The sequence below is a fragment of the Mesoplodon bidens genome (assembly GCF_964165515.1).
Source record: "Mesoplodon bidens genome assembly, chromosome: 5".
Taxonomy (NCBI): domain Eukaryota; kingdom Metazoa; phylum Chordata; class Mammalia; order Artiodactyla; family Ziphiidae; genus Mesoplodon; species Mesoplodon bidens.
Window position 1 is genome coordinate 116,021,476 of NC_138161.1, and position 25,262 is coordinate 116,046,737.

Here is a 25,262-nt window from a genome sequence, read left to right on the forward strand (position 1 = left end):
AGGCGGGGGCAAGCTGGTTCCTTACATGGGGTGAGGGTAGCGGTGTGTCCAGGGGTCGGGCCAGAAGGGCGACTCAGGTGGTTTGCCCACCTCTATGGTGGTGTTGTGTGCAGGGGGCATGCACAGTACCCTGCTTTTTCTCCTGACACCCTGCTTTTGCTCCTGGCTCTTCAGAAGTGGCAGTTGTGTTTTTGGTCTTTTTGTATCTTGTTGTCCATAATTGCCCCCAACTGTGCATGTGGGCAGTTATTTTTAATCCCTTAGAGTTTCTTTGTATTTTGTTGCTGAAGGAGACATTTGTCCAGGTGCAAGCATTGCAGCAAAGGGCCCCAGGTCCCAGGTCCTGGCCTGTTTCATTCATACCCCAGGGACTACCCACTGGCTTTCAAGGACAAAGGCTCCAGGCAAAAGACAGTGAGTCTCCAAGCCCTGTGCCTTGACTTTGGAGAAAAGCCATGGTCCTACAGCATCTGACAGAGCAGATCTTCAGAGTTTGGGGAAGTTCCACTTCCTCCCAGGTCCCAGAGGCTCCAGAGCTCTGGCTGGGCCCCTGCTGGAATCCAGAACAGACACAGAAATGTCTCAGGGAGATGGGAACAGAGGTGGGGCATCTGGCAGCCCAGGTAGAAAGGAAGACACAGATAAACATCCACAGAGGGTCAAACGTGCTCGGCTTCAGGCCTGACTCACCCTTTCCACTCTCTGATCCTGTCTTGAGAAGAGACTAAACCATTGGGGTGACAAACTCATCCCAGTTTGCCTGGGACTTTCCTAGTTTTAGCAACGCAAGTCCTGTGACCTGGTTAGCCTCGGTGAACCGGGTTGGCTAATCAGCCTCTGTAAATCAAAGTCACAAAAAAATGCCCACAGGGGTCCTGTATGCAAGGGCTCCGGTATTCCTGTGGGCAGGTGTCCTCCAAAACTCATTGGCTTAGTTCCCACAATCTGATGCAGCAGGTCAACAGCTTCCCTACCTGCAGGTTCATATTTCCTCCTTGTTCACCAGGATTTTCCATCACTCACAATCAGATCCAGCAAGGACAGCTTACTAACTGTGGCTATGGGCAGTGACTGGTAGCAGCTGCTTTGGGTTTTTCCACCCAAAACAATCCCATGCTTTGAGCAGTGGTCTCCATCTCTGAGGACACATTAGAATCCCCTGGAGGACTGGACTTCAGTGTTGTTCATACCTCCAAGGTTGGGGCTTACTTGGTGGCTCAGTGGTTAAGAATCTGCCTACCAATGCAGGGGACACAGGTTTGAGCCCTGGTCCGGGAAGATTCCACATGCTGTGGAGCAACTAAACCTGTGAGCCACAACTACTGAGCCCGCGTGCCACAACTACTGAAGCCCATATGCCTAGAGCCCGTGCTCCGCAACAAGAGAAGCCACCACAATAAGAAGCCCGTGCACCGCAACGAAGAGTAGCGCCTGCTCACTGCAACTAGAGAAAGCCCACACTCAGCAACGAAGACCCAGTGCAGACAAAAATAAATAAATAAATAAATAAATAAATAAATAAATAAATAAAATTAAGGGGGAAAAAAAGCTCTAAGGTTATTCTGATGCATAGCCAGGTTTAAAGACCCACAGCACTAAGACCTAGAACACTGGGCACTTAATTTCCCCTCTCTAGGGAACCCTCTTGCAATGTTGGTGGGAATGTAAATTGATACAGTCACTATGGGGAACTGTATGGAGGTTCCTTAAAAAACTACAAATAGAACTACCATATGACCCAGCAATCCCACTACTGGGCATGTACCCTGAGAAAACTATAATTCAAAAAGAGTCATGTGCCACAATGTTCACTGCAGCTCTATTTACAATAGCCAGGACATGGAAGCAACCTAAGTGTCCATCAACAGATGAATGGATAAAGAAGATATGGCACATATATGTAATGGAATATTACTCAGCTGTAAAAAGAAATGAAACTGAGTTATTTGTAGTGAGGTGGATGGACCTAGAGTCTGTTATACAGAGTGAAGTAAGTCAGAAAGAGAAAAACAAATACCATATGCTAATACATATGGAATCTAAAAAAAAAATGGTTCTGAAGGACCTAGGGGCAGGACAGGAATAGAGACGCAGACATAGAGAATGGGCTTGAGGACACGGGGAGAGGGAAGGGTAAACTGGGATGAAGTGAGAGAGTGGCATGGACATATATATACACTACCAAACGTGTAATAGATAGCTAGTGGGAAGCAGCCGCATAGCACAGGGAGATCAGCTCGGTGCTTTGTGACCACCTAGAGGGGTGGGATAGGGAGGGTGGGAGGGAGGGAGGTGCAAGAGGGAGGAGATATGGGAACATATGTATATGTATAACTGATTCACTTTGTTATAAAGCAGAAACTAACACACCATTGTAAAGCAATTATACTCCAATAAAGATGTTAAAAAAAAAATTTCCCCTCTGTCCAGAACAGTTTTTTTCAGGACAGTCTTCACTCTGTGAGGGGTCTCCTTCAGCTCACTTTTCTGCAGCTGTGGAACGGGCCTGCACTCAGGCATAAGTCCTGGTTTAAGCAATTTTTTTTTTAAACCAAAAAGAACATCCGCCCTATATTACATTTTCTAGATTATCAAAGCATTTGGCACTGTCCTTTCTGATAAATGCAGACATTTTATCTCCAGGTACCTGTCATTTAAAGATGAAAATCCTGAACTCCAGGGTTCATGGGCAATGACCAGGAAGATCTATTGATTGTCCAGTTGGAACATTCTTATTCTTTGGGTACTGTGAATCTGATGACCAACTGTGTTCCCTTCCTTACATTGACTGCTAGGAATCTCAGAGTGGCTTACTTTTGCAATTGCTTACATACTTTGTGTGTTAATTTTACTTCTGGTTTCATCTTACTCCCTAAGCTTACTTTTCCTTTGACCCAGTGTCCTTAGCTATTTATTCTGTCCTATTGATTTGAATGTACACTCAAGCCACCACAAATCCTTTCCAAAAAAGGAGACTAATATATTGATAAAAACAAAGTGCAGGGCTTCCCTGGTGGCGCAGTGGTTCAGAGTCTGCCTGCCGATGCAGTGGACACAGGTTCGTGCCCCAGTCTGGGAGGATCCCACATGCCGCGGAGCGGCTGGGCCCGTGAGCCATGGCCGCTGAGCCTGCGCGTCCGGAGCCTGTGCTCCGCAACGGGAGAGGCCACAACAGTGAGAGGCCCGCGTACCGCAAAAACAAAAACAAACAAACAAAAAAAACCAAAGTGCAAATGGTAACTGCTATGATTAGGAAGAAGAAGGGCACGAAAAGTACTGCAGACTCTACAAGGCAGATCATGCTGACCCTCATGATGCAAGGCTTCCAATCTCAGATGCATGCTTCTGCCCCACAGCCACCTCTACCTCGTGGAAAAAGTATTAGTGCTCAGACACCCAACCCAGGGAATTCCCCGCGGCCTTCTCTCTGAAACTGTCTCCTGGCCTCTCCACACAGTCCCAACTGAGGAGTTGACAAATGCCTTCAACAGCACACTTATCCTTCCCAATCAAGGGCACAATTATCTTGATTGGTTCATAAGCTCAACTCTGTGCTCTGTAGGGGTGATGTCACTGCTGGGTCAGAGTGCTACCAGAGTCAGTTGTTCTAATGAATTCATTTACAGAGTTGCTGCAGGGCCTTTTGAAATCACTATGCAAATGTCACTTAAAACTTGCAGCAATGTTTTGAGCCAAGAGCGTGGGCCTTTTTATCGGGAATGCAGGGTAGTCTTAAACACCTGAAGTAAAGCTCTTTGTGGCTGATGACTTGGTTCTCTGTGGGGTTATATTTGTAGAGGCCAGGAAGTTGGTTATTCCAAGAATGCTTTTGCTCAGAAGGCAGGGAGGCTGGGTGGGATATTTAAGATTTCTTCATTTTCCTCCAGCTGCGTGACTATTGGGAGATTCTGTATAAATGGCTCAGGCACAATCTCCATTTTATAATGCATGTTCAGTTTCCACCATAGTGCTGAAAAATCTCTGGAGAACATTAATCCAGCCCTTTCCTTACGTGAATATATAGGGACTTGTCCAAGTTCACACAGAGAATAAGTTGCAGACTTTGGACTGGGATCCAACGTCCATCACACCTGTGACCACCCCAGAATCAGGTGCGTTACCTTCAGTTCTAAGGCAGAGGGATAAATTAGGAGTTTGAGATAGAAATATATACACTATTATATATAAAACAGATAACTAACAAGGACCTACTGTATAGCACAGGGAACTACATTCAATATCTTATAATAACCTATAATGGATAAGAATATATATATTTATATATATGTATAACTGAACCATTATGCTGTACATCTGAAACTAGTACAACTTTGTAAATCAACTATATTTCAATAAAATTTTAAAAAAATAAAGTATTAAAAAAATTCAGTTCTAACTTCTTAAGGCAAACTTCGTAGACTTCCTCTAAGCCCTACCTCCAATCTACTCAATATTCAAGGTACATTCATGAAGATGTCCATCCTCCAAGCATTGCAGAGTTGCCTGGGGCATCTGTGCCTCCAACCATCTGCATTAGCAGGCTTCTGAACACATAACTGAACACGAGTCCTGATGGAAGTTCCCACAGACCATGAGAGTTCTCTGTCAGGAATCCAGCCCTGCCTTCCCTCTACAGCCAGCAAAGGCCTACATTTCTATCTGCCCCACTCTTGCTTATTAGCAAAACACTTTTGTCAAGAGCCATCTCCAGCTTTGTATACACTCTCTTTCTCAGGGATCATGTCATGTTTGCAAAGAGATTGCACAAGGTTTTCAAAAGGCTCCTTTAGAGATAGTCCCACCCTTGCAAATTGGGACACAGCACAAGGCATATCCAAGGGGTAAAGCCCAGCCGCCATCTTGGGAACTGTTGTCCTCATGGCCTTCCTCCACCCACGTGTCCTACCACATGCCACCCTCCCCATCAGGTCTTTCACAGTGTTTGGGGAGAGTTGGGTGCTAAACTGACAGCATCTGGATCACATCAGATCTTTAAATGTCAGGCTAAATGTATTTCCTAGTCTTTCCCTGAGGGCTAAGATTGGACTACTCATAAACTCATCTCCTCTCTATCTGCATGGATTTTACACTGTAAACGTTCACAGATCAGCCATTTCCAATGCCTTCCCATCTCAAATGGCATATAAAAATGGAAGAGCTCAGGCTCAGCCAAGCTGCCAAGAAGTCACGAGCTGTAGGCATGTGACCCATTGTTTGGGTGCTCAAGATGATAGTAATGCTGGCTGGAGTTTATTTCACATAGCCACCCTGTTGTCTCTGGTTCTGGTCCAGCCTACAGAAGGGAGGAAGAAGCTTTGAAAAATGATAATAAACAATGAGGTCACAGACCAGAACATCCCAGCCCCACTGGACCCAACCAAACCAAAACAGTCTTAGTGGCAACAGAAGCCCTGTGGGTCACTGTGAGTCAGGGAATCATGGCTGGTAGTATCAACCAGACTGGGACTCACAAATTGGGGGATCCACTTAAGAGTCATGGCTTAGAATTGAAGAATCTCAACACCAGTCTCAGACTGCCTTCTATCCTAGGTTCTAATCTCTAGCACCTCAAGCAGTGCCCAGCACACAGCAGGTGGTCAATAACCCCAACTGCCTTCCCTGTTGGGCTGTGATTCCAGAACCCAACACAGCACCCAGCATATAATAGGTATTCAATAAATGTTGGTAGACTGATTTCATTCAGAGAAAATTTACTGGATGGACAGATGCATGGAAGGAAGGAAGAAAAGAAGGAAGAAGAAAGGAAGGGAGGGAGGGGGGAGGGAGGGAAGGAGGAAGGAAGGATGTTATTAAATCTCTGCCTAAAGCTAACAAGTCAAAAAGTTGGGCTCAGTTCCTCACAAGGCAATCCCTTCAGCTATTGGACATTTACACTAAATGTTATAAAGTCCTCCCGTTGACGGAGCCCAAATCTGCCATGTTGTAACTCACTCTTGGCAGTTCTAGTTTTCTCATTATGTCTTCCTGGATCTTTCTAGAGCATCCTTCCCAAAAGGAATCAGAACTTCCCTTCTGCATTCTCTTTCTGTTAGCATTGGAAAACTAACAAGAACCCACATAAGGTTTTAGCTGTAGAATCACAAGAAGGGAGGATCTTAAGAAATCAACAAGTCTTTGTTTCTCTTAGAATTTGTCTGGTTTGTTCTGGTTTTGTTCTGGTTCCCCGGGCAGCTGTGGAATGATTTCTTTGGAAAGACCTAGGTCTGCCGAGCTTGTTCCTGACACCAAGAGCAAACTTCCCTATACCAAGATAGTGGCCACAGAGCACTGAGGCCCATGGACATTTTGATGACTTCATAATGTATCAATTAGCTAGACTGACCTACATTTCCCAGAATGCTCATTTTAACACATTTTCAGTGGGGTTGGTTATATTGTTTTCCCCAGTTAAGATATTTGAATGGATTGTCCGGACTCCACAGAGTATACTTATGTTAAGACTTTTATTTAAAGGCGAAAGATCCAGTGGAGGGAGAGAAAGAGAATGCAGGGGAACAGTGTAGTTTCTGAGAGACAAAATTTGTGCATCGGGGCCCAACATTTGTCCACAGAGACCACACTGAATCTCTGGATTGAACGGCCAAGATCTGTGTGAGGAACCTTGGCTTTAGGAGAACTCACTGAAAAGAGCCAGGTGGCTTTTTTTTTCTTTGACAAGAAAGTAGGATTTATTGGTGGGCGTGAGTAAGGAGGGGACACAGCCAACCAAGGGGCTCTTTAATACATCCAGCCAGGCTTCTCAAACTGGGGAAGCCATTGCAAATCGCCAGTAAAGAAGATAACCCTGAGGCTTGCCCGGAGAGTTTCAGACCTCAGACAGCATACCACATATCCCATTGCCTTTATCTTGGTCATACATCAAAAGTCAGACACTCAGGCACCCCCAGAAGTGAAGACAGAGCTGTTCTAGTATCTCCACAGTGGGGCACAAGAGTGACTCTTGGGAAATCTGGAAGGGCAGAAGGGAAGCAACAGACATTATGTAGCTCATACTACACAATGTTGCTGATCTGCTGACTCACCTCATTGGCCGGAAGCGGTAGGACTTGCCCTGAATCCTCCTTCAGCTGTTCTGCTCCCGTGTCTGGGCCAGGGGTCTGCGTTTAGCTCCAGACCAAAGGACCCTGGCTTCTGCAGGATACTCATACCACTTACATAGAGGCAGCAAGGATGGACACGGGTTTTAGTCCACCTCACACTGGGGTTCCAGCTTGGTCTTGATTTCCCCCACTTTGTATCTATCTTTCCTTCGTAGCTGCCTGTCTTGTGGACTTCAGGCTTCAGCATCAGATGTGAAGACACCAGCTTTGCAGAGACCGCTTGCCAGCTCCCACGATGATGTGAGACCATATCTCTGTAACAAGTCATGTATCTCCCATTTATGTCTCTTGGTGGATCTGTTTCCCTGGCTGAATCCTGACCCCTGACCCCTGGCTGCCAGGTGCTCTGCCATTCCCTGGGAGCACAGCCATTGGCTTCTCCCTCCCCCTGTGCTGCAAAAAATGCCAGATGGTGGCCAATTCCCTGGGCCCTGTTTCCCCACACACTACCATTCGACTTGCAAGCTCCTCTGACAATCTCTAGTCTCTGTGCAGGTGGAAGGCTGGGCAGGCAGCCCTGTTCTTAGTGATGGAGTGGGCTGACCGGCTGTGCAGATGAGCAGATGCCAGACGAATAGCCCAGGAGGCTCAGCTAATTTCTCACGGGGGGAAAAATGCCAAAACAGTGACAAGAAATCGCTGGAGAGCTCCTGTGGCCACAAGGAATGGTGGTCCTTGGACTTCTAATAAACCTCAAAGCAGGAGAGTGAGGTGAGCTCACCGGACAGACACAGGGACATCTAGCCACGTGGATGTCAGGGCAGACTTCTAGGCATCTCTTGGCACTCCCAGAAGGCTTAGCATGCACAGGAGATGACGATCCATTTTCTCCAGGCTCATACCCAACAGGTGGGGTTTTGCACACCTTCTATCAGAGAGATTGCAGACTGGTGGTCCGTGGGCTGAAGTTGGCCTGCCGCCATGTTTTGTTTGGCCTTCACGGTGTATTTAAAGGTTTTCAAATTCACTGCCAGCTTTTACAAATATAGGATTTCACATTTAAAAAAATCTGAATTTCCCACTTTTCTTGAAAAACCAGAAGATTTGGCAAGTCTCGGCCTATTTTCCTGCATGGCAAAAATTGGCCATAGCTGAGGAACAGCTCTTCTTGTTAGACAGGGAGAGAAACTCTCGGCTCCTGCAGCCCCCCTCAGCCTACTGCTCTTGCTTATATTACCTGCCTGGCTTCTGGAGGCGTCTGAGTTTACAAGCCCTGGCCATGCCATCTGCAGCAGATGCTTGGATCCTCTCCCACTGTAGTAGAAACCGAGGCTGGACTTCAATCACCAGCGGCTGTACCTCTCTGCCTGAGGACTTCCTTTGGCATTCAGTGCCTCTGTCTGCTCCCCAGCACGCCCTGAGTGCCCCTCCCCAGCAGACCTCGGCTGATGGGGGGTTGGTGCATAAATACCCCAACCCTGAGGCATGCTCTACTGTGGCTCCCAAACAACCCCAATGATATTAAGCTCTAGGTACCCACAGTAATAGCTGTCCTGATGACATGGTCTTCAAAGACTGCCTTCCCTTCCCTATCTCTCTTCCCCTCTCCCCTCCATGAATAAACTACTTGTTCAGTTTTTTTATACAGTAACAAGACTTCGTAGGAGTGATGTTCTACAAAGTTGCTATGAATACTGAATTAGCAAATACAGAACCACTGTTCCCTGGTCTTCTGGTCAACCAATCAATACATAACCTTGTTTTATATGTTTATGTTCAAAGACACCTTAATATATTTAATATACACTGTGGATTCATTAACATTGAACTCACGGCCAACAGCACTAGAAGTTACGCCGGAATGAAGTTCATCTAACACATGCATTTTCCCCGTAAGGCTCATCACAGCCTTCTGCGCTTACGACCCTAGACAGCACTTCAGCACTAGGCTTGGGGGCCATTTTAAGCAGCAAAATCACCAACACAAAGCACAAAAAATGTGTAAACATAGCACTAGATAGAACAGGATACTTGTTTATAATACGAGAGCTGGAACAAGGTCAGAGTGTCACCTGTGTGACCTTAGCTGGGAATGTGCACATCACATAAGTCAACATTTTTGCCACTCTGCACTCGTCCACCAATGATTGTGAAAGTGACACAAGTATTAATTTCAAGGTTACAAATAAATTGTAGCAAGTAGGCAAATTCACAAAACCAGAACGCATCAGGATCAACTACACCCCAGAGCCCGCTACTAGGGGACTCCAAATGAAGACAACATCACAGAAGTGCTTTCCTCCTCAAGTAATTCAGAGGCAACTAAAAACCCTGAAAGAAATATAAAACAATAGTTTCAGGAATTGTCAGTTAGGTAACAGGGAGAGTGATCCCTGAGAGAGGGGAAACAAATGAGGTGAGACCTGTGAGTGTGTTGCCTGGAGACCATTTCCAGGCTACAGTGTAGGAAGGGGATCCCAGGTGGAGCAGGGTGTGGCCCTGGCTTGAGGAGATAGAACTGGGAGACTGGGGAGGCCAAGGGGGTTAGAGCATGCAAAGCAGAGACCTGGGGAGCAGAGAGCTACACACAGAGAGCTCTGGAGATGGGCAAGGATCCCAAGTCTTCACAGGAGTTCTGATCAGAACATGCCTGTGGGAAAACAACTCAAGGCCAGAGAAAGAACCACCCAAAGGAGCAGAGGGAAGAGTCCTCAGAGCTCACACAGGGCGGGGAATAGTCAGCGGCAAGAGTGGAATCGCGCCATTCATGGGGCGTCAGGCCGAGTACTCAGAAGGTCTTGCTTCAGTAAGTGGGGGAAAATTGGCCCTTAGCTAAAGACTGCTCAAAGATCAGACCATTTGACCTTCCAGAAAGAAAGCTCAACAATATTTATAGAAATACGAACATATCCAATATCCAACAAGATAAAATTCACAGCATCTGGCGTCAAATTGAAAATGACTAGGCGTGCAAAGAACCAGTGAAAGGTGACCCGTAATGAGGAGGAAAATGAATAGAAACAGATCAAGAAGTGACACGGATGAGGATGTTACTCATCGAGTATTGAGAAGAGCCATGGAGACACGGAGAAAGCAGAGGGGAAGCAGACAGACAATGCCACATGTGGAAGGAGGGGTTCTGATGGGAAGAGGTGGGTGGGGGGCTCTCCCTGAACAGACGATCTTGGAGTTGACATCAAAGTGGAGAAGTGAGCCATATGGCTGGACTTCTGGGGAAAGAGCCATCCAGCAGAAGGAAGGCCAGGTAAAGGCCCTGAGGTGGGACGAGGCTGGCAAGTTGGAGGCCAGTGTTATCCGAGAGGGTGGAGGAGGGCGCTCTGCCCGAGGGTGGAGGCTGTGCACCCTTAGGTCTCTGAAATCTTCCTGGAATCAAAACTCTCCATCCTATCATCCTCGTTAACCCCCAGATGTCCTTACATTCTAAACCCCATCTCCCAGAACGTCTGCCTCTTAAACCTGGAAGTCATACAATTCCCACCCCCCAGCACATCCTGATGTGGGATATGGAAAATACAGTCCAATCTGGCAATTCCTATGAGCTGTCCATTGGGCGCCGTGCTGGGCTGTCAAAACAATCGTTTAGGACCTACTCTTTCACCTCTGACTCTGAGTGGCTTCAGGGAAAACAAATGTGAACACACACGCACACACACACACAGGCTGGAAGCAGCAACTGAATCCAAAGGAAAAACATTTTTTTCCCATGAGATGTTTATGCTCACAATTTAAGATTAAAATCAAGTCAGAAACAATGAGCAATTCATCCAGGAACCCTGCAGTGACAGCCCTCCCCACCCCACTCCTGGTTCCTCTTCAGACATCAGGATGGTGGCATCTCATGGTGCCAGCTACCCACCCTCCATCAATCCGGTCCACCTGACGCCTGAGGCCTCTGAACTCGCTGGCTCCCCTCCTCTCTCCCGTCTCCTTCACTCCCTCCAGGATCTTCAGGTACCATCTATGTGCTGCTGGCGTCTGGCTGTTTATCTTCAGGCCAGACCTGTCCTCTGACCTCCAGCTATCATATATCCCCATGTATCCATATGTCCAGCTGCCCACCCTTCCCCTCCCCCTGGCTGTTGAAACGCCATCTCCAACTATGCGTGTCCCCAATGGAACCACTGCTTTCACTGCCCTCTCCATGCTCCCAGGCTTCCCCATCTTCCTTGACGGCAACTTGATTCTTCCAACTGCTCAGACCAAAAACTTGTAATCATCCTTGACTCATCTTTCTCTCACACTGGACGTTAATTCACCAACCAATTGTATAAGTTCTTCCTTAAAATACTTCCAGAAGCCGAGCACTGCCCCACCTCCAGGGATGCCCTTATCATGTCTCACCGCAGTAACACCTCAGTTGGTCTCCCTGCTTCTGCCTTGTTCTCCCCAACTGTCTAACCTCAGCATAGCAGCCAGAGTGGACCAGTTAACGACCGAGTTGACTGTGTCTGTCTTCTGCTTACAACCCTCCAAGGGCTCTCATCTTACTCAAGGGAAAAGCCAAAATCCCGACCTTAGCCCCCCGAGGGCCTAAGTAATCCCCCCTCTTGCCTCTCTCATTCCATTCCCACCCTGCCCACTCTGTTCCAGCCACACGGGCCCTCTGCAGGTCCTCAAAAGGCCAGGCATGCTCTTGGTCTCAAGACCTTTGTACCTGCTGGGCTGTCTGCCCCAAATGCTCACCCCACTGAGCTGCCCAGTCCTCCTCATTCACAAATGCTTCTGAGAGCCCTTCCCTCACTCAGCGTCAATTGTCAACGCCAGCCCCTGTTCCCCAGCCCCCTTCCCTGCTTTATTTTTCTCCTTAGCCCTTATCACTGTCTCTCCCACTGTATATTTTATTTTTTTATTATTAATTTTTAAAATATTTATTTATTTATTTGGTTTCACCAGGTCCTAGCTGCGGCAGGCAGCCTCCTTAGTTGTGGCTTTTAGGCTCCTTAGTTGAGGCATGGATGTGGGATCTAGTTCCCTGACCAGGGATCAAACCCAGGCCCCCTGCATTGGGAGTGTGGCGTCTTAACCATTGTGCCACCAGGGAAGTGCCTCCCACTGTATATTTTAATTATCTGTCTGTTTGTCTTTCCCACTAGGATGTAAGTTCCACACATTTTGCTGTTTTATTCGTTGCTATACCCCCAGTCTCCAGGATAGTTTTGGCACATAGTGGGTGCTCATCAATATTCATTGGTTGAATGAAGGACATTTACAGCTGAAGGAGCATGCCCCTCTTCTTCTGACCGCCCAGCACCCCGCCCCTCAACCTGCTCAGAGGCCAGTGCAGAGCAGGCATTCAGGTGCTGTTGTGGGCAGGAGGGGCTTGTGACAAGAGCATCTCCCCCAGCTCCACTCCTTTTCAGAAGGTTGAGGACGGTGGTCCTCAGATCTGTGGGAGGCTGAGTGTGCAAATAGCCAGTGAGCTCCCTGCATTTCCATCCCAGAAGGTACAGCCTTCTGGAAGTTAGGAGGGAATACTCTTTCCCGCCCCTTTGGGTGGGGAAAGAAGCCTTCCTGTGAAGGAGATTCAAATCAGAACTCCTGGGATGTTCCTGTTGGGTTTGGTCCTGGCGGTGACGGCGTTTGTTTTCCCCGGAGTCGTGTTCCTCTGGTTGCACAAAGCCTGGGAACAGTGAGGGCGTTAGGACCATGAGCAAGGCGCACGCCTGCGGCGTCTGGCGGAGCTTCTCGGGCCGGCTGAGCGGGGATCTATGTGTGAAAGGAAATTAGGCTGCTGCGGGCTTCACATCTGTTGAGCTGACCCCACTTGCAGGGTCCAAAAGAGGACGGCTGTCAGCTTTGCCAGACTGAAGACCCACCGGCTACCCCCAGACATCTCATAGCAGCCTGACAATTCGTGCAAGGGGGGGAAGCGAAACACGTGGGACTAGACCCCTGAGCAGAAAGGAATCATTATTTTTCCCAAAGAGGAAAAGGGCATCAAAGGGTTGGGGTGGAGGGAGGCGCAAACAGTTCAGTCTGAAGTCCCTGTGAACGGGCTTTTGGAAGGCAATTAAAGACTTCCGCTCAGAGAGGACCTGGGCTGGGACTTGGGTCCGTGGCTTTCTGATTGTAAGTGGAAGCCGGTCTTACACACGCTGCTGGCAAATGTCAGCCGGGGAAAAAAGGAGCAGGTTAAGTGACCGGCAAAAAAACCTTCCAGGTGGACCCAGGAAGCCAGGTTCTGCTGCCAGCTTGGAGGAAGCCGGAGCAGGAGGAAACAGTGAATTTGAACATGACCTGTTGCGTTTGGCAAGTTCCAGCCACATGCTGCTAAGGAAGCGATGCAGGCGTGGACCTTGCAGGCTGCAATTCCTGCTGCTGGGATGTGTGTTGCTGATGCTGGCCGTGCTGCACCCTCCCCTGCCTACCCTGCCCCAGGCTGTCCCACCTCAGGTCGCCGAGCACGGCCCCGAAGCCGGGTACCGCCTGGACTTTGGGGAAAATCCCCAGGAATTGGTGCTGGAGTCCAAGGACGAGGACCAGGAATACGGCCCTCTGGAGGGCTTGCCGCCCTTCATCTCGCTGCGGGAGGATCAGCTCCTGGTGGCTGTGGCCTCTCCCAGGGCGAGAGGGAACCAGAGCCAGGGCGGGAGAGGTGGCAGCTACCAGCTCATCAAGCGGCTGAGCAGGAGGCCGGACGAGGACGCCCCAGAGAGGGACTGGGCGGCCGAGGAGGAGGATGCGGGGGCATCTGAAGAAGAGGCGCTGACCTCGCTCAGCCTGGAGGAGGCGCTCAGTGCCCGCATCCCCCTGCAGAGGGCGCTGCCGGAGGTACGGCATCCGCTGTAAGTAGGCCCTTGCTTCCCCTTCCCCCGTTCCCGGAGGGCAACCAGCAAACTCAGGGATGCAGACATTCTGCATTCTGCTTCCACTGCCTCGGGGCAGCGCTTCTCCACGTGTGGTCCCTGGACCAGCGGCGGCGGCAGCAGCAGCATGCCCTGAGGACGTGTTAGAGATGCAGAGGCAGAAACCCTGGGTGGGGTCCAGCGATCTGTCTTTAACCAGCCCTCCAGGGGAGAACCACCGTCCTAGAGACAGAAAAGGAGGAACCCTTCCTTGTCCCTTCTCTTCCCGTCCTGGGTTCTAGTCCTTCTGTCTCTGTGGATTGTCAGGTCAAACAGCTTTATCTCTATAACCCAGAGGGGCCTAGAGTGGATGTTCTCCAAGACACTTTCAGTTCCAGCACATTTTAATAGTATGATTGTTGGGTTTACTTTTATTTTGGATGAAGGTAACAATTGCCGCTAACCTTTATGTGGCTCTTGCCATGTGCCTGACTTTAATCAAAGAGCTTTTCATGTATTGACTCAAAAATCCTTACAACTTATAATGATGGGTGCTAGCACTGACAATCATGCCTATTTTATGCGTATGAAAATGAGGCACAGAGAAGCCAAGTGACTTACCCGCAGTCACACAGCTAGTAGGTGCCAAAGCAGGGATTTGCTCCAAATTGCCTGAGCCCCCCACTCTACGCCCCCTTCCTTAGTCAGCGAAACTAAGGGGACAGGTCCAGGACCCAGGATCTAGAACACTGCACTCAAGCAGCCTGACCTGGCAGGGTGCCCCCACCCCCAGGAGGCAAGCTGGGAAGTAGGATGACATAGGCTGTGCCCAGGGAAACGGTGGGCTCGTCCTGGACCCCCTGCCCTCCCCACCATTACCATAGTGGGTGCAGAGGAGGGGTCTGGTTACCAGCATCCAGGAGCAGTGCAGCTGGGTAGTTGGGTGACTAGGTCCCTTCCCTATAAGCACTGCTCTTCTCAGAGCCCAGAGTCTCCCGGGAAGCAAACCCATCCTCCAGCCCTCTGGGTGGGAGGACTGGAGTGAAGCAGCAGCTGGGAGCAGGACCACATGCTTCTCAGACTCCTGATGGGGCTCCTCTGAACCTGGCCACTCAGCCTCTCGCCCTCAGGGGCGTGCAGATGCAGTCGCCTGGAGGGTGAAGCCTCCTTAGACTGTGTACCTCAGAGTCTCACTCATGTCACCAAAGCCCCGGCCCTGATGCTCCGACTCCAGGTCTTGGCTGAAACAGCTCTTTTCAGGCAACTCCCAGACCCATCCAGGCCCCGCCCCCTCATCACAGGTTTGTGCTGTCTGCAGCCTTAAATCTTAACACTCATGACAACCGAAGCTAAATGGTCATTGATGTACTAGTTTATTCAGTGCCTGCTTCCCTTGCCATGCAGTGAACCTGTAGTCTCAGCACACAGTAAAGAAACGATTGCTTTATGAATCAATATATCATTTTCCAATTCTTTTGATACATCTTTTCATTGGCCTGGAGCAAGGATGTTTTACCAACCAGACACACGGCCTCGATCAAAAGTCTCTGGCTCCCAAAGCTGTGAGTGTGTGTGTGTGACTCTGTGTGTCTGCATCGTGCAAGTGTGGGTGCATTGTGTTGTGCGTGTGTCAAATGGATGCTATGCATGTCTGTTGTGTGTAGTGCGTTAGTGGTGCCCGTGTGCCTGGTGCCTGTGTAGGCTGTGATGTGATGTGCACGGGTGCAAGCTGTGTGGTGTCTTTTCATGTGTGCATGTGTGTTGTTGATGTGTCAGTGTTCATGTGTGTATGCATCGTGATGGCGTGACACGTGCACGTATCATGTATGTTGTGCACATGGCATTGTGCCTGTGTGTGTTCTTATGTGGTGCTTGGGCTGTATGTTTTTGTGGTACGTGTGTCATGACTGTGTGCACATGTGTGATATGTATGATATGCTTGTGTGTGTGGTGTGCTTTACCCATGCGTTGTGTGAGTGGTGTGAAGGGCATGGGTGTATTGTGTGTGTGTGGTTCATGTGTGTATGTTGTGTATGTTGTGCACGTGGCGTGATGGGCACGTGTGCATGTCTGCATGTGTGTGTGCTGTGATGTACGGCTTGTTTGGCATGTTTGTGTGGTCTGCGTACATGATATTTGTTGTGAGTGTGCTGCACATGTGCATTGTGTGGTGTGTGCTCCGTGTGTTATAAATGTGTTGTGCAAGGGGTGCGTGTGTACTTTTGCAAGTGTGTTGTCTCTGTTATGCTTGTGGTGTGAAGTGCATGGGGGAGTGTTGTGTATGTGTGTGCATGTGTTGGTACACTGTGTCATGTGTGTGATGTGCACGTGTGTATGTGTGCATGCGCGTGTGTGCACCACTTCTGAGGGTGCCTCTTCCAGCCAGGGTGACCAGCTAGTCTCAGTTTGCCGGGACTTTCCCATCGCAGTAACCCCTCGGTCCCAGGCTAACCGGGCCGGTAGGTCCCCCGCCCACAGCTTGGCTCTGTCCGGCAGGATGTGGCGCCCTCTTCTGGCCGCATCCTGTCCCTGCAGCCTGTGTGCCCCGCCTGAGACCCCAGACTCCCCTCCCCCAGAAGCACACGGGCACTGGCGCCGCCCCTTCCTGGCAGGCTCCAGGATGCACAAGGGATTATCTGCAAAGTAAGGCCACAACCCTCCCTCCAGGGTGCCAGGGCTCTCCTTCTCCCATCACTCTATTTATTAAAAAAAAAATTTTTTTTATTGGAGTATAATTGCTTTACGATGCTGTGTTTCTGCTGTACAGAAATCTGCTGTATATATACATATATCCCCTCCCTCTTGGACCTCCCTCCCCCCCATCCCACCCATCTAGGTCATCACAGAGCACCGAGCTGAGCTTCCTGTGCTTTATAGCATGTTCCTGCTAGCTAGCTATTTTACACATGGTAGTGCATATATTTCAATCCTAATCTCCCAATTCATCCCACCCTCCCCTTCCCCCCACCCCACCGTGTCCACATGTCCGTTCTCTACCTCTCCGTCTCTATTCCTGCCCTACAAATAGGTTCATCTGTACCATTTTTCTAGATTTAAAACTGGGCCCAAATACAACCCATAAAAGAACAGCCATCTCTTAAGCACCTACCCTTTGTGTCTGAGGACACTCTTTATGCCCACCAGATTGCATAGAGCCTGTTTCTCAAATTTCAACATGTATGCAAATCGCCCCAGGCATCTTGTGAAAATGCAGAGTATGCTGGTAGTTGGCCAGGGGTGCAGCCCCAGATGTGACATTTCTATCAGGTCCCAGCACTAATGGTCCAGAGACCACAGTTTTGAGCAGCAAGGGACTACATCACTGGTTCCCAAACGTATGTGCATATTAGATTCCTACAGATTGTTTGTTTAAAACGTAGATTTTTCAGACTCCATCGCTAGAGACTATCAGTGGCTCTGAGTTGGAACCCAGCGATCTGAATTTTTACAAGCTGATAGTAGACAGTTTGCGGAACCACTGGTATAGACGGTGAGTGGAGAGGTAGTAGGGTTCTGGAAGTTTCCATGGAGGAGGTAGTTCTGGGATTGGAGAATAGAGAAGAGAGGCAGAAAGGAACACAGTCCCCTTCATGGCCCAGGGTTTTACACTTAAACACAAATGTCAGGTCAGCCGTAGCTGGCTGCACGCTACCTGCTTGTGCCAACTTATAACTTGTGTTTACGGTTTGGCCCGTGTTTCCCTGGTTTATATGCCTGCAACTGTGACTAAATCATACGCCATAGAACAGTGGACCTGGGGTTGAATTCTGGACACCACCCCTTACTGTGTGACCTTGTGTAATCACTCAACCTCTCTGAGCCTCGGTTTCTCCAACTGTAAAATGTCGATGAAAATAACACCCTTGCGTAGGGTTGTGGATCAAATGAGATGAAATGTGTGCTGATTCCCCCCCGCCAGCCTGCCTCCCCACCCCCCAGTGTTCAAGTCCAAACAGAAGATGCCCTTATTGTAGTCTCTAGCATAGGACCTAGGAATGAGTTGGAAAGAGGGAGGAAGATTGGAGCGGGCAGCTGTGGGCCTCACACCACTGTCTTTTCTCTGACCCATGAGTTATTTTCTGCCCCTCCAGCTGCTAAGTCATCACAAATTTGGCAGCACATCGGAATTACCTGGGAAGTCCTAAGAAGGAATCCTGAGCGGGTCCCACTTTCAGGGATTCTTATTTAGTTGGTCTGGGGTGAGGCCTGGGTGTCCCCTGGTAGTTCCAACGTGCAGCCAGGGCTGAGAACCAGGGCTGCGAGGCACCAGGCACTCCCCAGCCAGTGGGGGGAGGTAGGAAGGAGCATCTCCTCCTCTGCTCACCCCCCACCCCTGACTCCTGCTCCAGAGGCCCCTTTGGCAGGAGCTTTGTTGTCAACGAGGAGGGGTGCTGCAGTCCACAGGGTCAGGTCAGTTCCTGGTGGGCAGCGAGACACCCCAGGATGGCTTTGGCACCTGGGCTGCAAAAGAGAGGAGAGGCAGCTGACAGGGCATCATCAGTAAATCTGAGAGAGTGGGCATGCCCCTTGGGGAGGGGTTAGTAGCCTGGGGCAGAGACTGGGGGCTGGAGCCCAGCTCATCCCCCTCCATCAACGAGAGAGGGAAAACAACCCAGTATGTGTGGGACTTGGCCAGCCAGGTGTCGAAGGGAATCCACAAGCACCAAGCCCCCGAGTCCAGCATAGCCACGGCCGGGAGCGGCGCCTCCCTGGATCTCCACCCTGGACCCGGCCCCCATAGTGGGCTTGTGGTATAGACAGAGCTGAGTGTGACTCTTTGAGATCGAATGCACTTGTGGTGCCCCGTGCAGTGGGGTCTTGCCTTGTGCTTCGGGCCAGCCTCGGGGGTTAGATCAGAAGTGATCAACCTGCATCTTATCTTTTTTTAATTACTAGGGAAAGCTGGTGTTATTTACCGCAGTGCCACTCAAAGTGTGGGCCTCAGACCTGCAGCGTCAGAAATGCTATGTCTCAGGCCCACTCAGACCTACTGCTTGAAAAACTCTGTTTTTAACAAGATCCACAGGTGGTTTATGTCCGTGTTAAAGTTTGAGTAAGCTGATGAGGCCTACGGTTCACAGCCCTGCCTGCATGTGAGCGTTTTGTGAATCATCACGGCCAGGCTCCCCACCCGCAGACCAACCAAGCAAAATACAACTCACCGGGACTCGCTCTCTAAGTGATGCTTGTGTGCAGCCAGGCCGGGAGCTACTGATCTAGGTCCTCTTAGGTGAAAAGGAACAGAGACACTCATGTGACTGCAGGTAGCAGGGTTACTTGGAGTCTTCCCAGGGAAGTAAGGAGCAGGGACTGCCCGGGGAAGACTGCAGGCAGTGCAGGAAGGGGACTCACGGGTCACAGTGCTCCTGGGAATGTGCCTTCCTGATGTCCTCTGGCAGCTAGAGGCCCGGCACTCACTCCTGTTGCAACTTCCCTGTTGATGTCCTGCTGATGTCTTGTCCTCTACTCAAGCCCTCGTCTAGCACCCACCTGTGTCAGCATCACCCAGGAGCTTGCTCACTAGAGATGCAGACTCTCAGGCCCCACCCCAGACCTCCTGGACCCCAAATCTGCATTTATGGAGATACAGGGTGATGTGGGTGCCTGTTAAGATCTGAGAAGCGCTGGGCTACCTCTTGGCTTCTGATGCCTCATCGTTGGCTTACTGCCCTTTCTGTGACCTGCTACCAGCTGCTGACCCTCGCCGTGTGTCTGAATATCACCTTGAGACCAAGGATTGATCTGGGGCATCTGGCCATTCTTGGGGCAGCTGTCCCTGTTAGGTGGAGATCTTGCACCAGGAGCCTTCAGTGTTCAGACCAGAGACTCCTAGTCGGTACCCATCTTTAGTCCAGGGCTAGGGAGCCAGGATCAGAGCAAAGCCAAGGATGCCTGGAGCCCCTCAGAAGGAGGCTGGGAGACTTCAGAGGACTCCCACAAAGAGAAGGGGATTGCATGCACCTTGTGTGACTTGTCTCCACCGTGGCGAGTGACAGGCTGGCAGCCTCAGGCTCACCTACAGGCTCCAGCCCTTCCACATTTCTTTCTCATCTGTAAGCTCCTTTGTCCATCCTTCTAAGGCATCGTCCGCAGGCTGTGTCCCCAGCCGCTCTATCCCCAGGTCTGGCCTGGAAATTGGTGTCCCCAAGATGAACTCTACCAATTAGAGACACAATGGGCTGAACCTTGGGGTTTTCCCAGAATGCAGGAAATTGGTATTATTGTCCTGTGTCTACAGCCAGCCAGCCTATACAGCCCTTGAGAGCAAGAACAGTGTCCACCTTCATTCATTGAATAATTATTTGTTTAGCGACTATTAAAAGTGAGAAGGTGAGCAAGCCCCAGCCCCACCCCCAAAGAGCTCAGGGTACACTGAGGGATGCAGACAAGTAACCAGCTGTTACATCGCTGGGCTCAGGGTTGAGACAGGGAAGCCCGTCTCAGTGGGGGGGGGGGCCTCTGCTGATTTGGTAGGAGCAGGGGGTCAGTCACTCCAAACCAGCTTTAGAAAACCCGGCAGAAACCTTTCTACTCTGGCCAGGCAAGGGAAGAGCAGGAGAGGGTTTGTGTCACAGCCAGGCCATCTGGTGCACTGCTGTGACTCATTCTCTTCAGAATCAGCCTCCAAATTCATGTTCTGAGTTCACGGGGACCCTGGAGCTGCATGAAGTGAGGGTGTGCATCTGTGTGTAAACACAGACGCAGACTCTCCTGATCTTGGAGTGTGAAGACATAAAATTTGCACTCATTGAGCGGCTCTCCTGGGCCTGAATGATCTCTTTTAATCCAGGCAGCAGCCGTGGGCTGGAGAAAGGTCTCAGACTCCCTGTGCTGGCTAATTAAGGGATATAAATAAATAACAGAGCCAAGATTCAAAGCCACATTGATTTGATTCCAAAGCCCTGGGTCTTTCCTTCCCCACCTGCTGCCACTCAGAAGATGGACAAATGAGGTCAGGGTGGGCTTTTGGACACTTGTGTGATGTATACAAACTGAGACAGTAAACTATTCACCAGGTGTATGGTTGAAGGACAAAGAAAATGCCTCCATTATTTAATAATGAAAGCATGCATTTCTTCCTGGATCCCTTCATGAGTACCTGGTGACATTTGGACACTGCTTCACAATGTACAAAAGCTGTTTCTCTGCCCCGCCTCATTCACACCCCCCAGCAAAGCCGTGGCACAGACAGAGCAGGAAAAACATCCCCACTGGACAGAAAGAACCCAGGTCGCCAGGGGAGGGAAGCGACTTGCCCAGGTCCCCTGCGTGGACCACTGACCTTTTGCTCTCTTGCTTGTTTACCTACCTACCTTATTCCCTCAAAGGATTTGAAGATACATTAGGAAATAGAAAATTGCTATTAATATCATGTTTAGTCAAGATAAAGGGAAGTATACTTTAGAAAATCTTTCCTTCCTTTCCTGGTACAGGCCAAGCCCCTTCCCACCTCCAGGCCTTAGCAGAGGCTGCGACCTCTGCCAGGAACACCTCTCCCGACTCACACACCTTCTCTGACTGTGTCCCACCCACTCTCAGGTCCTGGCTTCAGTTGTTGAATAATTCTTCGGTTTTCTGTTTAATAGGATATAAACTCCATGATATCAGAGACTATCTGAATTTGGGTTCCCCCAAAGCAGGCCCTAAGGACAAAGAGTTGTTTTGCAGGTGATGCCTGGGAGCCCTGGTAGGGGACAGGGAGGGTGGAGCAGCCAATGAAAAGTGGGTTTGCAGGCAGTTACCTCTGCAGGCAGCTAGAGCTCAGCCCTGGGGGGAACCTGGGAGATAGCATCTCGTGGTTACCCACCCCCATCCTTAGGGTCTGGGTTGCTGGATATTAATACAACAACTCATTTTAGTCACTGACTGAGGGCAGCTCCCAGGGGTGGAGGGAGGTTACACTCCACCTCTTCAGGCATCTGGTGCTTAAGGAGAGCATCTCTGGCAGTCAGAGAAAACGCTCGGGCAATTGGAAGTCAGGCTGTGCTGTATTATATGATATCCCCGAGGGGATATGGGCAGGGCACCACAGATTCTGCTTCAAGGATTTTATCTACTTAATTCATCTTCCAGTCCTCACACATAGTAGGTTGTCAGTCAATATCAGTTAAATGACTGGATGGAAAGATGGAAGATCAAGATCAAAGAGAAAATTAGAATGAAAATAAGCAACCAATGACTAAATATCCTACTTCCTTACTCTGAGCTTCCTGGCAGCTGAAGTGAAAAAGGAAACACGATAAGTATCATGATCCTTGTTGCTCAGGAAGAGGAAACACACCAGGTCCTCAGAGGAGGAAAAGCTTTTCCTGGCACTTCTATCTGACAGGAATTTCCCTCCAAAGTTGCATGGAGGGGATAGAAAGTGCTGGAGGAGACAATTCCCCTCCACAGGTGTTACAGAGACTATAATGCAAAGCAGGTGTCCTGAAATGCCTTCATGTACTGCTCTCTGATCAAAGCTGAGAGCATGATGTGAAGCAGAACTCCACAGAAGCAAATTTCTAAGGCAGCCAAGACAGTGGGATCAAAGTAAGTTGCTTTCTAAGGACTTTACTGAATCAGTGTAGACAGTCCAGAGCTTGTGATGAAACCAATGGATTGCATGTTCTTCAAAAAACACCCCCCTCATCACAGTCACTGTGATCTGGACATCAGAACCCAAGCCTTATGACTCTGAATCCAGAACATTCTGTTAGCACTTCAGTCCAAGATGGGGATATGTATATACTGGTCAAGAGCACAAGGTTTAGAGTCACACTGACCATCAGCAATTTTCTGTGCAACTTTAAGCAAGTCACTTAAGCTCTCTGGGCTCTAATTTCCTCATCTTTAAAACGGGACTGTGTATCCATTATCTAGTGCTGCATACACACGACCTCAAAATTTAGTGGCTTAAAAATTGGACGTCATAAAATTTTTAAATTTTGTGCTTGAAGAAAGTGAAGACACAAACCCAGAAATGGTAGAAAATATTTGCAAATCATGTATCTGATTAGGGATTTGTATCAGAATGTATAAAGAACCCTTACAATAATAATAAAAAGATATCCAACTTAAAAATAGGCAAAGGATTAGAATAGAAATTTCTCCAAAGAATACATAGAAAATAGCCAAAAAGCACATGAAATGATGCTCAAATCATTAGTCAGTAGGGAAATGCAAATCAAAATCACAGTGAGGTACCATTTCACCCACACTGGAATGGCTAATAAAAACCCCAGATAATAACAAGTGTTGACAGGGATGTGAAGAAGTTGTTGGTGGAATGTAGAATGGTGCAGCTGCTTTGGAAAACAGTTTGGCAGTTCCTCAAAATATTAAACATAGACTTACCACATGACTCGGCAATGCCAGTCCTAGCTCTATACCCAAGAGAATTGAAAACATATGTTCACACAAAAACTTATACATGAATGTTCACAGCAGCATTACTCATAATAGCCAAAAATGGAAATACTCAAATGTCCATAAACTGATGAATGGATAAATAAAATACAGTCTATTCAAACAATGGAACATTATTCTATTCAAACAATGGAACATTATTCATCAGTAAAAAGGAATGAAGTACTGATACATACTTCAACATGATGAACCTTGAAAACATTATATTAAGTGAAAGAAGCCAGACACAAAAGGCTGCATGTTATATGATTCCATTTATATGAAGTTTATAATCTTTAAGTAGTCCTGTAAAATAACTCTACTTCTTATTCTCATTTTACAGATGAAGAAACTGAGGCCTAGATAGGTATTCAGGCCCTTGGGAGGCTTGCAAGAAATAATAATAACTGGCATGTATTGAGCTGTTACTTATGAGTAAGGCACTGCTCTAAGTACTTTGTATGAATTAACTCATTTGATCCTTCCAACAAACCCATTTTACAGATGAAAAATACTGAGGTTAAGTAAAATGTGTGCTCAAAAAGGACTTACTGGAATCAAAAGTATTTCGAAAAATAACAATTGATTACTACAGATGCGACTGGTTCTGGGGATCTGGAAATTGTTGAAAGGAAAGATAGTTATCAGAGAGCTTATGTCGCTTGTCCAAGTCACACAAGGACAGATCCAGGATTTGAACTCAATGCCAAAGCTTGATGACACATACGGACTCTTCCTAAGATGCCCTGAACTGTCACGGTGTTTGAGCTCTCAGGGTATCACGTGCCACACCGCCCTTCTCCACCCTGTGCTACCACATGGGCCCGTCTGCCCATCCCTACGAGACCCAGTGCTGATGACCACGGGCTGATGACCACGGACCGCAGAAGCCCAGGCATGTATCCAGAGCCCTTCTTTCCACGGGGGTCTACACAGCCTGCCCTGCCCACAGGCCCTTGCGCCTGCTCACCCCGCCCCCCAGAAACAAAAGAATCAATCCTGGTTCCTCTGAAGAGCATTTCCCTGGCCCCGAGACACAGGCCTCGCCACACCTCTGTTGATGATACTTAGCGCTGCTCTCAGACCACGGTGCGAGCACTGGCCTTCCCGCAGGAGCCCACGCCGCTCGGCCCTGAAAGGCCACAGTACCGCCACGGCTATTTCCAGCTCACGGCTCCGGGCAGTTCTGCGGTTGCCTGAAGAGGTGTTCCGGCGCCACCTGTTTATGTCTTGGAGGCCGTGTGAGCATGTTTCCATGGGGCAGGTGAAGGGTCCCCTCGGAGCTGGTGCCAGGACACCTGCCTCCGTGGCTCAGGGAGGTACCGCCCTTGGCCTTGGAAGAGCTTCTAGAAGCCCATTTGCCTTTCAAAGTCCTCACAGCCTATTGAGCTCATCCCAGGCTTGCCTGTCATCTCTTCACCCACCTCTCTCACCAGGAAGAGAGAACACAGTTCTATCTATGCATAAAACCTAGAAAACCCTAGTGGAGGGAGAGGAGGGGAGTCCTCTGAGATTCCCTTTGAAACCCCTGCTCCCCTGGTCTGTCCTCTTCCCTTCCCCCTCTCCTATGCAAAGAAGAGCCAGGAACACAGAATTTCAAGGCTGGAAGAGCCTTCTTGATCCATCCTGTAGTGATAATACATCTTCTGATCATGGCAGCGAATACTTACCCAGCGCTCAGTGCCAGCACCATTCTTAGTGCTTCGTGAAAAAGCCATCTCATCTTCACAGCAGCCCTGCAACACGGGGACTACCATCACCCGCCTGCAGACACCGAGGCCCCAGGAAGCCACGTTACTTGTCCAGGGTCATCTGCACAGCTAGAAAGTAGCGGGGCTCCCGCGTCCACAGCTGAATCATCTCTGCAGGGAACGTCCCGTGAGGCCAAGGAGAGAAAGTCGGTTGCCCGGGGTCCCCAGCTCTGTAGCCCGGCAGGAAGCTCCCCCATCTCCTGACTTGAGGAGAGTTAAATATTGAGTATATTACCCAAAGAAACTCAGCGAGTAGC

At 49.2% G+C, this 25,262-nt stretch overlaps 1 protein-coding gene across 1 annotated transcript in view; it reads left to right on the top strand.

The window, feature by feature from the left end:
* The first annotated feature begins 12,612 nt into the window (after nt 1-12,612).
* The window catches only part of GALNT15 (polypeptide N-acetylgalactosaminyltransferase 15), a 35,417-nt gene continuing 22,767 nt past the window's right edge, over nt 12,613-25,262 (top strand). The window contains exon 1 of the mRNA XM_081235572.1: nt 12,613-13,867. Within this exon, the coding sequence (XP_081091698.1) occupies nt 13,188-13,867 (680 nt within the window). The 5' untranslated portion in view covers nt 12,613-13,187. The remainder of the gene's footprint in view (nt 13,868-25,262) is intronic.